We start from the raw sequence: 13,989 nt of genomic DNA, 5'->3' as shown, positions 1-13,989 counted from the left end.
TTGCTATATAACATTTTAATGCAACAATAAATTAAATTATATTCTAAATCCAGTTCATAATTCGTTTACTAAAGGGGGTTGTGCAATTTTCTATAAGGGTTATATTTTTAAAATAATTCGGTTGAATATTTAAAAAATGTATTAGATATTTTATTTATTTCGTCTTTTTTCAAAATACTTATTTTCTTTATTAAAGTCATATGCTTTTTGTATTAAACTGAACGTATTTGTAATTTACATTACCTACCTAACGTACTAGGTTTCCGTCAACTTTATGATTTAAATTTAAGTTATCATTACGTATTCCTTTCAATTCACAGATTTTGGTTTAATAAATAATTCTCGTAACTGTAAAATATAACATAAGTTTAGCGAAATCTTCTGTTTTGCTTATTTTTTATGATAAGTGTAATTTGAACTCATTAAGATTGTCTATTTGAACTTTAAATCTTTCGTTCAAAAACAGAGAAAACAGTGATGAAAAGAAATAAAAATGAAGTATCATCAAATAGTCTATTACATTGGATATACAAAATTAATCATTTTTCTCTATAAGCCTCTCCTGACTTATTATTACGCAAAAGGAAATTCTGACGTAAATGATCGATGATATGCAATGTGTTTTAATTCATCGTTACCGAAATATCTTGCAAAAAAGAAGTCCAATGCTTATGTACGTGCGTTTTTACGGGCAAAATATTTTTAGAAAAGTATAAAGCAGTAGACCATGAACGCGAAAACGTAAATTATCTTATACGGTACACCGTCCCATAACATAAAAGTATGTAAAGTTGGCCATGATTTAAATTTAATAGCTTTAAAATTTCTTTGGGTCTGGAGTAAAATACGTGTTTATTAATCTTTATATTTTTCATTTGTATTGATAAATGTAGTAGAACCTCTTTAAATCCCATCCCTTCAAGCCCCAAAACCTCCATAACTCAAAATCTCAACCCTGTATTAGTCGAAATAACTAGCGAGTCCTTGCAAGCCTATTTAGTACATATTTTCCCTCTATAACTCGAAAAATTAAATTGGACTTCTGTATCTCGAACATAGCAATTGTTTTTACATATTTTACAACCTTTACAACTCGAAAATTTGAAACTTATTGCGTCTATAGTTCGAAGAAAAGTAAGTTATCGACTTTAAGGATTTGCCGACTCGAATTTTTTGGCGTCTCCCTTGATCTAGTTATTGAGGTTTACTGTAATAAATCATACATCATAGAATAAGGAAAAATTTAAGCAGTCAAAGGTTGGAATGTTAATACCTGTGTGTAGAATCAATACTGACGTTTCGCCTCTAATTAGGAAGTTTTATCAAGGTGAGTTATTTAGTTGGACAACTATGTTTATTTAACTAAATAATTCACCCTAATAAAATAAAGACGAAACGTCGGTTTGGTTCTCCACACAAATAAAAATATTGTAACCCTTAAAGGTGTATGTTTGGAGCGCAACGTTGTACGGGTGCGAAACATGGACGGTGGGCGCTGCGGAAAAGAAAAGGTTAGAAGCCTTCGAAATGTGGTGTTATAGGCGAATGATGAGGATAACGTGGGTAGAAAAGGTCAGAAATGAAGAGGTATTAGAAAGAATAGGAGAACAGAGGACTCTATGGAAGTCAATAAAATAATAGGCGAGATAGGTTGGTAGGACACCTTCTTAGGCATGAAGGTCTAGTCAGAGACATATTAGAGGCAGAAACGGGAGTTAGGAGGGGTAGAGGTAGACCTAGATTAAATTACTGTTCGCAAATAGTTAAGGATGTGGGTTGTTCTAGTTTGAGGGAAAAGCTCAAGATAGGAAAGAGTGGAGGTGCGTGTTCAACCAGTCTTATGATACTGATGATGATAAATGCCTGGACACTTTGCTCATTCATATCTAAACTATGAGGAATAAATAGAGAATACATGCATAGAATAAAACCATAATATCTGGGTTTTCTATATTTCTAATGTTTCCTCTGTGTTTTTATTGGACGGACCAACGAATTAAACGATTCGTATACCATAAGTATGATATAAGTTTCAAAAAAGATACTGAGTTCCATTTCCCTCATTGGTTCCTTCTTCACAAATTCATTTACCGTTTTATGGATATGCACATGTATATCAACCATGAACAAAGATGTATTGAAATTATCTGAATGTTCAGTGTACGTAGTATAATAATTACCATCTATAGGTTGTGCAATTTTCTCTAAATTGTAATTAATGTGTAATTTATGTTTAGGAAAGGCTAATTGCTTCGTCGTCACGCACATTCCTTGAAATATGGAATTAGTTAAAACAGTTTCCCCCGGTTTCTCAATAACAACACAGAATTACTGTCTAAAGCATTAATAAATATGTAATAGGAAAAATACTAGTAACTTTGTAAAAACAGTAAAAGACAAAAGAGTCTTTTGTACAACTATTTACGTATTATTTTTTTATCGTTGATTTTAAATTCAGGTTGATTTAAGTATTTAATATTTTCTTACTTATGTGACCAAACTGCTCTAATACGATAATGTAATAGACAAAATTTAAATAGTATACCTGCATATAGGGAAATTATTGCATTATTGAAATTCAAAAAATAAATTTGCTTGAAACCATCGTGTCGGTTTTATATTTTAAGGTTTAGCTTAAAATATTTGTTACCACTTTGCGTTCCCGATTAAGACGCTTTCAACAGTGAACTACTTTGGAAGATTTCTAAAGAATGCTAAGTGTCTAAACTTCAAAACTGATAATATTTAGCACATGCTTTAGCTATTCGTAAATTAATTATCATCTTCAGTTAAAAATAGGGTCTGACGTTGCCGCAAAGTATTTAAAAGTGTTAATATTGACCCGGTTACTGATAACGCAGTAAGTGATTGCAGAAATATTAATTTATAGTTCTTTCTACTATAAATCACCATTTTCTTCTCTCTTTCAGTATTTGTCGATTACAAAATATGTATTATTCATTAAAATAGTAGTTCACAACTCTAAAAAGTTAAGGTAATTAAGTAGTTATTCATATTGAGAACTGCTAGCAAATAAACTTTAGTATCTATTTCGGAAATATTTTTTTTGTAATATATATTCAGTTTAAAACGGTTTCTTCAAAATTTAGTTTCTTGTGATGCCAATTATGTCATCTTTCAGTCAAGCAGGTTATTCCCTTGCCTAAATTAAAAAAATACGCCAAGGATTTTCCAGTTTAATTAGGACGCATTTGTCAGTAAACCAGATAATCACTTCCTGCGATCTGCGATGCAGTATTTATAGGACGTGGAAAATTGCATATTGCTTTCAATAACAGTCTATCTAAATTAGTCCTAAATAACATTAATCTATACAAGGATCGGGAAGAGGGGAAATTCCCGGAGTTATTGTTAGTCGGAAAATTTTATTAATTAGGTTCGATCAAAACTTTATCCTACGAATAAATGAAATTATTAATATCATTAATCATTTATAATCATCGTCAGAGATAAATACGTAGTAAGGTCCAAAAGTTTCTAGCATATCAACATTACTTGAATCAGAGATACAAAACTTTTATATCATTAAATTACTATACATTTCGCTACCTACTCACAACAAAAATTATTAAATTATTCATGTAGTTACAAAGATAAAGATAATAAAGTCAGACTGTCGACTAAAAATTTGAAATGCATAAAATTGAGTATAGAACTGTGTTCAAATTTTTGACGAAATAAGGGAGACGCCAGCGGAAATCAAACAATGTCTGGAAGGAGTCTATGGGCATTCTTCCCCTTAGTACTCCATCGTAAAAAAAAAGGGCGAAGCAATTTCGTTTGGGAAGAAAAACAATTAATAAATAAATGAACAGCGCCCAGGACGATCATTCGAGGTCACTACGAATAAAAACATCAAATATGTTTTCTAAATAAAACTAGTAGCGAATTTGTATTTTGTTGTTTTTAATAAGAAGGTTTCTTGCACACTAACTTACAAACTATGTGAACAACAAATAACCAGGGTGGATAGTAATGGACATATTGAATGGTAGTGGAAAAAAGAACGAAATTTCTGAATGTCGTCGTAGGCGAGAAGGTATCGAGAGCAACTATCAACAAGCAACAAGTTCTAAGAATACAACAAAGGGCTGACAACGAGCCAGCTACAAATTAATGATCAGAAAAAACCCAATTGCAATATCACGAATTGTCTGCATTCCTCTGGTCGATTTCGTTTATGCACAACAATAGGTATTTCCGAAAGTGTAAAAATCAAATAAAGACGAAAGGAATAGAGGGTGCTAAAATAAATAAACTTGTTAAATGTGCTGAATTTACCTTACCTGAAAGTTTCGAGTAAAATTAATAATACCTGAATATCATCTAAAATACCTACAATTATAAACCTTCAAGTGAGTGATTCTTAGTTTGTATAAAAAGGGATAGGCAGTTATACAGCTAGAGCTGCAACGTAAAGCAGTAAATATTAGGAAGGGAGTCAGACAGGGATGCAGATTGTCACCGCTACTTTTTAATCTATACATCGAAGACGTGATCAACATCATTAAAGACAATACAACTGTAGGGATAAATATACACGGGCAAAATATTAGATTTGTAAATAATATAGCACCAGTAGCATCTAACAAGGAAGAGCCAGAGATAGCTCTAAATAAAATGGAAGCGGTATTGACAAAACAGTATTGTATGAAAATAAATAAAAGTAAAACAAAAATACTGGTATGCAAGAGAAGAAAAAGTAGGGAAAGAGCGAATATAAAGATAGGAGACGATAGATTAGAAGAAGTGGCTGATTTTAGGTATCTAGGAAGTCAGATAACTCAGGACGGAAGGAGTAGTAGGGATATAAAGCAGAGAGTTGTTCTAGTTTTGGGGAAATACGAAGATTCGCTCAGGATAGGAAAGAGTTGAGGTGCGTGTCCAACCAGTCTTAGGACTGACGACCTTATGATGATGATAAACCTTCAAATGTCCTTAATCAGTACTGGAAGAAACAGCAGTGCTCACAATAGTACATGAGCATTTCGGTATGAATAAGGTGAGTGCAATGTGGGCCTCAAAATATTTGTTTGATGTTCAAAAACAAAAACGACTGAAATACTGTACTCAAGTTTTCATCCCTTTGTGAAGACCGACAGAAAGAATTGTTGGATTCAATTGTTTGAGGTGATGAAACAATAGTTCCTGATCATAAACCTTTAAAAAAAGGGAATCGATGGAGTGGTGTCATCCAAGCTTACCGCGGCCAAAAAGACAAATGTTACTCAATCTTAGAAAACGATTAGGCTACAATCCTTTGGGATTCTGAAGAAAATTTACCAGTGGATTTTAAAGGACGTTACACAACAGTAACAGGCGATTACTATGCTTCCTTACAATATAAAATTACTGCCATTAAAAAATGTGGTTTCATTGAGCTCGACCACCTACCATACAGTCCTGACTGATTTTATTTATTCTCAAAACTAAAACTTGACTTGCAAGGAAAAAAATTTAAAAATTATGATGAAGTGAAAACAGCAGTTTTGTCACATTCTAGGAGGGAAAAATTCAGACTATTTTTAAGGGTATGGAAATGTTAGTAAAGCGCTGTGAAAAGTGTATTGAAATAAAGGGAGACTATATTGAGAAATAATAATAGTGGTTCGAAATTTATCCTTCATTTTATAGTTCAGGCCAGAAACTTTTCGACTTTGCCACGTATGTCGTAGATTATGGAACGCCTACTATTTAATTGCAATATTTAAATCAAAAATTGCATGTAACATACATTTGTATTAAATGATAACGATGCTGTAGTTCCGAGTTTAAAACAACTAATTATTAGAATGGATTATAGTTTTATCATTTTCCATTTTGAATTTATCGAAAATAATTTTTATATTAATGTGTTTGAATTTTAAATTTAAAGCGTATCCTAAACTATTACACAAGCAATATTTATACATTTGTTTGTAAGCGAGTATTACATTCCGATAAAATTTACAATTAGGCGAATGATCCATCTAGCAATCTCATTTTTGGGAAAATTCGTTTTCTTGATGTTTTCACGTACAAAGCAACAAGATTGACTTGCTCGCGCAATATGATTGGAATCTAATTACATTTTCTCAATTAGTCAATTGGTTAGAACAAAGATGTACCACTCAGGATTGCCCTAGTTTGAATATTGCAATAGGGTCATATTTTTCAATTCTTTTTACAATACGTAGAAAAAAAAAATTGGATTACAAACTAACAACAATGGCCTATGCAAAATAGATATACCTACACGTTGTATACTTGTTCTGAGCAAAGTGCAGTATCTTAGATAATTTCTGTTTAAATAAGTTAATAATAATTTCAAACTTAGTTATTTGGGTTACTAACATATTCAAAACGTTAACTAACAATCTTATTATTGAATTTTAGTAGACCTTCTACTGTACCCATTTGAAATTAGATACTAACAAACTTACAAATTGACAGTTATTCTTATATCATCAAAGTAACCACTTATTTGATTCAAGACTGGAAACATTTCTGGTTTGTTGTCGCAATATAATGATGTATAAATAATAATTTAGCTATTATTCATTTAAAAAAGCGTGTGTGTAGCAAAACAAATAATTTTGGTTTTAGAAAACAAGAAATAAATTTGTTACTTACATTCCATCCGACAGCAATGTAGTCTGCTTTATTATCTTCAGTATCGGACGGAGCAATTTCTTCTTCTTCGTTTTCCTCGTCGCTCTTGACCTTTTTCTCCTCATCTTCTTCAGTTTCCTCTTCGATTTTTGTAATTACTTTAGCAGCTTGTTCGGCACATTCTATTTGCTCTTTTTGCTCTTGTTCTTTGGCGATTTCTGCGCTTTCCCGCAACAACGAACCGAACCTTTCAAAGAACCCACCGTCTACCTGCTGTATTCTGAAACACGAAAATTATTTTTTAAAAACTAATTTTTATTTTCTGTATGAATAGATTTAACTAGCAATAATTAATGGGACGTACCAATATAAATTATTTTGAAGCTTCTAATATTACTTAACAAATCCATAAATTTATTATGGAATAAGAAATTAAACATTAGGAATCAAAAATAACATAATTATTCTAATATTATAAATCCGATTCTGAGTTTGTTTGTTTGTTACCACTTCACGCCTTAACTTCTCAACCGATAATCATCAAATTTTGTAGACACAGTGTCAGAGATACAGAAAAGGACATAGGGTACTTTTTATCCAAAAACAAACCGTTGTAAGTAATAGAAAAATCAGTTTTATGTGATCATTGATGATGTTTGTAATTTTGAACAACAACGCCAGAGAAACCGCGGGTAAACCCTAATATTCTATACATATATATACTCCCTTGCTTTAAAAACTTAGTGACTTTTAAATTCTACAGAAAAATGTTGAAATATTTTATTCATAATTTCAAATCTACTTTTGCACTTTCAGTTTCATTTTCAAACTCGTGGTATGAAATGTATGAAATGTATAAAAATTTCCATTAGTTTATTTTTTTAATTCATGCTCTTGTAATTCTCAAGCTATTTATTATTTTCTTTAATATAAAAGGAATCTCAAAAATTTAAGGCTTTTAATTATCATTAAACTACACACCGATATATTACTTAATCTTCTTTTTCTTAATCTAATCATAAGTTGCCGATTTTCATATAAAAAATAATAATGAAATTTTTTTATTTTGATTTTATATCATTAAATTATTAAGTGCTTATCGGTTTCAAGAACATTATTAAATTTTTAGATCTAATTTACCCGTCTTTTGCCCTCATTTTACACCACCAACCAATCACACGTATCTATTTATCTGCAACTTCATTTATTAGCATTAGCACACGACGGAGGAGGTCAATCTATAAAACTAAGGCGAAGAATAAAATATCGATTTGATGTTTCCGTTGAACTAGCATTTAAACTATTCCGTTTTGTCCACGAGCTCATATAATATAGTCACCGAGATTGTACAGATAATTAGATGGATCTAAATCACCAGCAGAATAGAAGCGTCAAATATATACTAAATACGTGTGAATGTAGATTGGTGTTGAGTTTCACATCGCGGCCACACGATGAGAGCGGAAAGACAGTGGGTTTTTCCGACTTGATTGGTGTACGGGGGTTTTTCTCTTTTGAGCAAAAGGTCGCTCTTGATAAACTTCAGTTCTTTTGTAAATTTTATTGTAATTTGTAATTCACTTGAAAGTACTAAAAAATACTAAAAAGTTGCTTCCAATATTAAATTATATAGCGTATGATAGGGTGATAAGCTAAGAAATAGTAAATATGTTAATAAAGGTAGGGATAGAAGGGAGTTTAGTAGATAAAATAATGAAAGTATACAGGGAAACAGTGGTAGTAGTAAGGGTGAGTAGTAAAAAATGGGGAATATCTTGGACGAATCGAGGAGGAAAGCAGGGATGCAAGCTAAGGGCACAATTGTTTAATATGTATATATATATATATGAACGATCTGGAAGTTGAAATGAGTAAAGTAAGGGAAGAGGGAATTATAGTGGAAAAAGATATGGAGTATTTCATATGCTGATGATATACGTAGTGGATAATTTGGTGGGATTGAAGACTAGAAAGATACTTATTAAGAAGAGGGTTGGAACTAAAAAGTGAGAAATCGAAGGTAATGGAAGATGGGCAAAAGAGAGGAAAAAAGGGAAGGGAAAAAAATAGAATAGTATGGAAAGGGATAGAGATATTTTTTAATTTAAGATTGTGATTTTGTGTAATAAGCTTTTATCGAACTATCTATTAAATATTAAATTCTCGGGTAATTATACAAGAAATTTCTGTCAAAACAAATATTAATATCATCATTGGGGAAGACAGTACAAAAGATTCCTTCGTTTAGGCCGAGAGTCTTTGCGATATTCCTCTCATTGAACAGGATTGCTAAATTACTTGCCTAAGAAAGTTCTACTTCTTGACCAAGATTTAGTGAAAAATAGCGTACGCACCAGGAGAGAAAAAAAAATGTGGTCTGAGATATTCTTTACTTTTCCTGACTAGGTGCTTAATTTACTAATACCATTACGGAACCCAAGACGTTTTGAGTTGTATAAAAAATTTTACGACGGTTTTGGCCGCTGTTAGCCAGGTAAAAAAGCTGGCTGCGTCCTTATTTGTAATGAGTATTGTAAAAGATTTGGACCAACCAATATTTTTGTGACCAAAAAAGAATTAGTAAATTGTAAATGCTTCGTTAGTTAAAAAAAAGGTACCTAATGGTTAATGGAAAATATTACTATTACTTATTACAAAAGTATTAGGTAGTGAAACGGTAATGCATATTTTCGATTTCTTCTAAATATTTTTTATCTTAAAAGATGCTATCAATGCAACTTTGTTAAAAACATCCTGTATGTATAAATACATTCATATCCCGCATCATATGCAACCAGCCGAACAGCAGCGCATGAGCGGTTGTCAACACAATGTACTGACGTTTGTTCAAATGATATTAAATAGGAAAAATAATTTATTTAAGTTTCTGTGATTTTACATAACTTCAAAATGCATACAGAAATTAAATAAAATACCAAATCCTCGAGGACGATACCTTGAGTATCGAAAAAACGTTGTAGATGACTGAATTTAAATTTTAATTAATTTTTCAAATATAGACTCCCAATTAAAAATTCATACTCATAATGATATATTTCTTTTTATTTCTTCCTAATTATCGTTAAACAATAAAAATTAGCAAATAACAATTTGTATATATGTATACAATATAACTCTTCCATTTACTCTTTTCTAACAAGGAAAATAAAATCTTTGCTATTTTTAAAAATCTACATACCTCATCCATTTTAATCTTTTCATTGAGACATACAATATTTTTATATCACACTATTTTAAACACACCTATAACATAGTGTTGCAATTTGGTAAAAACATCACAACTAAAATCTTAACTGAATAATATTCATGTTGTAAATTACTTGAGACACATAAAACATTTAAATAGACCTTACATGATAACAATGCCTACATTATAAGTAGATTAGTCAAAGTGTACACAATTACGCTTATTTATAACTACTTGGAAGACAAAGTGGAAGACATTTGTTTTACCTTTGCTTATATAATTGCAGGTATATAGGCGCATTTTTTGGCAATAAGCAACAAGCAGCAATAAAATATTTTGCATTTACAATTATTTGCCATTTGATTTTTAAACATTAAAAAGAAATATTACAAACATGTAATTTAAATCTAAATTGAACAGTTTACAAAAGGAACCGAGTGCAAACAGGCTAGTTTTGTACATTTTAGATCAGGATTTTTAACCTTTTTGCAGTTACAAACTTCAACGACCCCCGCCCTTTAAATAAGTTTTGATGAAATTTACTGATTCCTACCCCCCCCCCTCTCCATAACTCATATAACTAATGGATTTGATTATGGATAATATTTTAGATGTCGAGATGTGTTTTATATTTTCAAAGGTTTTTGTGTAGAATTTAGGGCTTTAGTTCCTTATTTAGTTCAATTGTTTTTGCATTAATAAATGTTATAGAGACTAGCAATGAATTCCTGGCACTCATATTACGGACCCCAGATTAAGAAACCCTGCAGATAAATATAAATTACCATAAAAAATTAGGCGCTTCATCATTATTGTTATTGCTTTTTCAATCTAGGCCTCCTAAGCAGTAATATTTAACATACAAGAATTCGTCGATACCATATATGGAACCTTCGCGACCTATTCCAGAATCCTTGATTCCACCAAAGGGAGCTTCTGCCATTGAAATTAGACCCTCGTTGATACCCACCATTCCCGTTTCTAGCAGTTTGCTTACTCGAAAAATCTGATTTACGTCGCTCGAACACAAATAACCTGCTAATCCGGCCATTGTAGAGTTAGCTATTTTAATTGCTTCTTCTTCTTTCTTGAATTGAATAAGAGGAACGACCGGTCCAAATATTTCTTCATTGTAAACTTTCATATCTGGTTTAATATCTGCCAAAATTGTGGGCTCATAAAAAAGTTGTCCTATATGTGTAGCAGCTTTCCCTCCTAGTAGAACTTTAGCTCCCTTGCTTATAGCGTCCTCTACGAATCTAGTTACGGTATTAAACTGTTTACTATTTATTAATGGTCCTAGTTGAACATCTGGTTGGGATACATCTCCCATACGTAATTTTTTAACTTTTTCTGTCAATGCGGCGACGAACTTATCGTAAATACCACTCTGGACAAGAAACCGGTTAGCGGCCACGCAAGTTTGACCGCAATTTCGAAACTTGGCTACCAAAGCGGCCTCAACAGCCTTGTCAATATCAGCTGAATCAAAAATTATAAAAGGAGCATTGCCTCCTAGTTCTAATGATATGCGTTTAACATGGTCTGCGCAAAGCCTGTAGAGAATTTTCCCTACAACAGTTGAGCCTGTAAATGAAATTCCTGCAATCAAAGGACTTGTGCAGAACAATGTTCCAACTTGGCTAGCTTTGTTGACATTTACTGTTACTACATTCATTACGTTTTCGGGAATTCCAGCTTCATGTGCCAGCTGTGTTAGTGTTATTGCTGTTAAAGGTGTTTCAGCAGCTGGCTTAATAACACAGGTACATCCTGCTGCTAAAGCTGCCCCTGCTTTTCTAGTTATCATTGCATGTGGAAAATTCCATGGAGTTATAATACCTACAACTCCAATAGGATGCTTTTCAACTAAAATTTTCTTTGATTTGTAAGGACTTGGAATGATTTGTCCCAGAACTGTTCTTGCTTCTTCTGAAGACCACTCAACAAATGAATTTCCATAAGCCACTTCACCTACTGCTTCGTTAAAAGGCTTCCCCGCTTCTTTAGATAAGGTCTTTGCAATATCTGCAGAATTTTGTTCTAGCAAATTAAACCATTTTCTAAGTAAGCCAGCTCTATGCTTTGCTGTTGTTAGTTTCCATTCATGATGTGCATCAGAGGCTTTTTCAACTTTTTCCTTTATTTCATCAATTGTCATATCAGGCACCGTACCCACAACTGTGCCATTTACTGGATTCAACACATCAAATGTACTTCCAGAATATAATCTAATTTGCTTATTTATTAATTGTATATTTTTAAAATTTGAATTTTTGCAACTTAAAATAACTGTTTTACTGCAGTAACTTAACATTGTGAATGCAAACTGTAAAAGGTTGCTGTGAACTTAATCTGACTAAATCGTATTGGATATTAAATAAGTTTAAGGACAATTTAATAAACATCAATTGCTTATTTCCTACATATCAGCTGATAACATAAACCACTGACAATGATCATAATGTTACTTGACATTACCCACAGAGTTGACTGAAACCGTAGATATTTGGGAACTAAGAGAATTAATATAAGCGTACTCTGCTTACGTTATTACTATGGTTACTACACTCCCGGATTCAAAAGTAAAAAAATGAACAGAAGATTGTTTTACTTCTATTTAATCAATAATATATGGTCCTTATATTCCTTAAAATGGAAAAAAAAACAGTAAAATATAGTCATTTTTATAGTAATAGTCTAGTCAAACTTTCTATTTTCAACACAGGAAAATTGCAAGAATTAAACGTTATTACAACCAGTATATGTAACTGGTTGTGATAACAATTTTATTAGTCAAAAGTATAATGGATTTAGGATGTAACAGGAGCATTTGTTAATAATAGTGAATCATACTAACTGTAGATATTATGTGCGTATGTGGCTTCATTCTCCAGCATTTTTGTTAATTATTAATAAAGTTAATACTGTTAGTTAACTGATTTATTTATCAGAAAAGTAATTTCTTTTGAAATGAAAAGTTCTGCGCATGTCTGCTTTAATGTGAATCAGTTTTACGCGTGAACAGGATGCCGCTTAATGCCGGTCATGGCCGATCTCCTGAGGTCGAGCGCAACTTTTTACTACAGAAAGCGTACAAAAAGCGTAAATGTTTATAAATATGCTCTATAATAATATATTTTGAGAAGTGTAGCCTACAACCCTATCGGTATGTTACGCTCTGATAAAGGTACATTAAAAAATCAATGTAGTAGTAGTCTTCTAAATAAATTGGATGAGCAAAGAAAAAATAATACATGGTAGGCACTTTTGTTGCTGTGCGTAAGTAGACACATAATATAAAAATAGATTGGAAACAATAAACCAGCAACACCGTCTGTGACGTTTAATAATTTATGACATTAACATTCGTTATTGTTTGATGAGCATGACCATTCACCATCACCTAACGACCTACCTCTGGTCATGTTCCTGTTGTTCGACGGATTGTTGTTTCTGTAACTTTTCGTAAATTGTCTTCCACATAAACTCCTCAGTATCCATTTTGAGGCACACACCACTTTCACTTGTCTGCTATTTAATTATAATATCCATGTACCATGAAGACCTCGGTGTAGACAAATAATAATAATAATAATAAAAAGCGTAAAGTTTTACTTCCTATGACTAATAACCCCGCGTTTGAATATGAAATAACGCGAACAGTTGCTGTTGGTTTTTCATGACTAGTTTTGGAAGAACCTGTAGGTGAACTGGGTTTGTGCTCTTATTGTTTTGCATTACTCAAAACACACGGTGATTTGATGTAGACAGATATACATGTGAGAAATTGCCTTCAGTTTTGTTTGCTAGTGTTTGTAAAGATTAGTACTCCTTAAAATAGCGATGATTCTGTGCGATTAAATGATTATTCTTTTGTAATTAACATGAGCGTAAGAAATGCGGTATCGGAGGAATTTTAAGTACTACCAGCCCCTTTAGATTTATATTGGTACTTTATTATACAGTCCTTCACAAAAGTTCCCACCTTTCAGTACTTTACTGAAGGAGAAGTTGCGAAAAACAATGCGACATTTCTTTTATTTTTATTTTAATGTAGCGGAGGTTAACGCAAATATTTATGAGATCTTAATAGTACCTATAACATTTATAGCAGTTGTTCTGTATAAATTTGTTTGTCAAGATTAGCAGAAAACAATTACAAAGCA

The 13,989-nt window shown here is 32.0% G+C and overlaps 2 protein-coding genes across 5 annotated transcripts in view; both read right to left on the bottom strand.

The window, feature by feature from the left end:
* LOC108736171 (protein unc-13 homolog 4B) overlaps positions 1-13,989 on the bottom strand; it is a 41,143-nt gene that overhangs the window by 22,956 nt on the left and 4,198 nt on the right. The window contains exons 1-2 of one of the 4 annotated variants that reach the window (XM_018468497.2): positions 13,239-13,548; positions 6,634-6,892 (exon numbers count right to left, since the gene is read on the bottom strand). In XM_018468497.2, the coding sequence (XP_018323999.1) occupies positions 6,634-6,892; positions 13,239-13,324 (345 nt within the window). In that variant the 5' untranslated portion in view covers positions 13,325-13,548. Of the gene's footprint in view, positions 1-6,633; positions 6,893-7,752; positions 8,018-9,811; positions 9,902-13,238; positions 13,549-13,989 lie in introns of those variants that run through there. The other 3 variants (XM_025981396.1, XM_025981397.1, XM_018468496.2) reach the window with 3 other exon arrangements.
* Positions 10,602-12,248, bottom strand: LOC108736175 (succinate-semialdehyde dehydrogenase, mitochondrial). Its single transcript, XM_018468502.2, has one exon. The coding sequence runs from the start codon at positions 12,135-12,137 to the stop codon at positions 10,647-10,649; it is 1,491 nt and encodes a 496-aa protein (XP_018324004.1). The 5' UTR covers positions 12,138-12,248; the 3' UTR covers positions 10,602-10,646.

Source organism: Agrilus planipennis, unplaced genomic scaffold, assembly GCF_000699045.2.
Source record: "Agrilus planipennis isolate EAB-ADULT unplaced genomic scaffold, Apla_2.0 scaffold100, whole genome shotgun sequence".
NCBI classification, from domain to species: domain Eukaryota; kingdom Metazoa; phylum Arthropoda; class Insecta; order Coleoptera; family Buprestidae; genus Agrilus; species Agrilus planipennis.
Note: the sequence above shows the minus strand (reverse complement) of the source record. Positions and strands in the feature narration are given on the sequence as shown.

Coding starts and splice junctions, on each gene's coding strand:
- LOC108736175 (XM_018468502.2), bottom strand. CDS start 12,137: ATGTTAAGTTACTGCAGTAAAACAGTTATTTTAAGTTGCAAAAATTCA.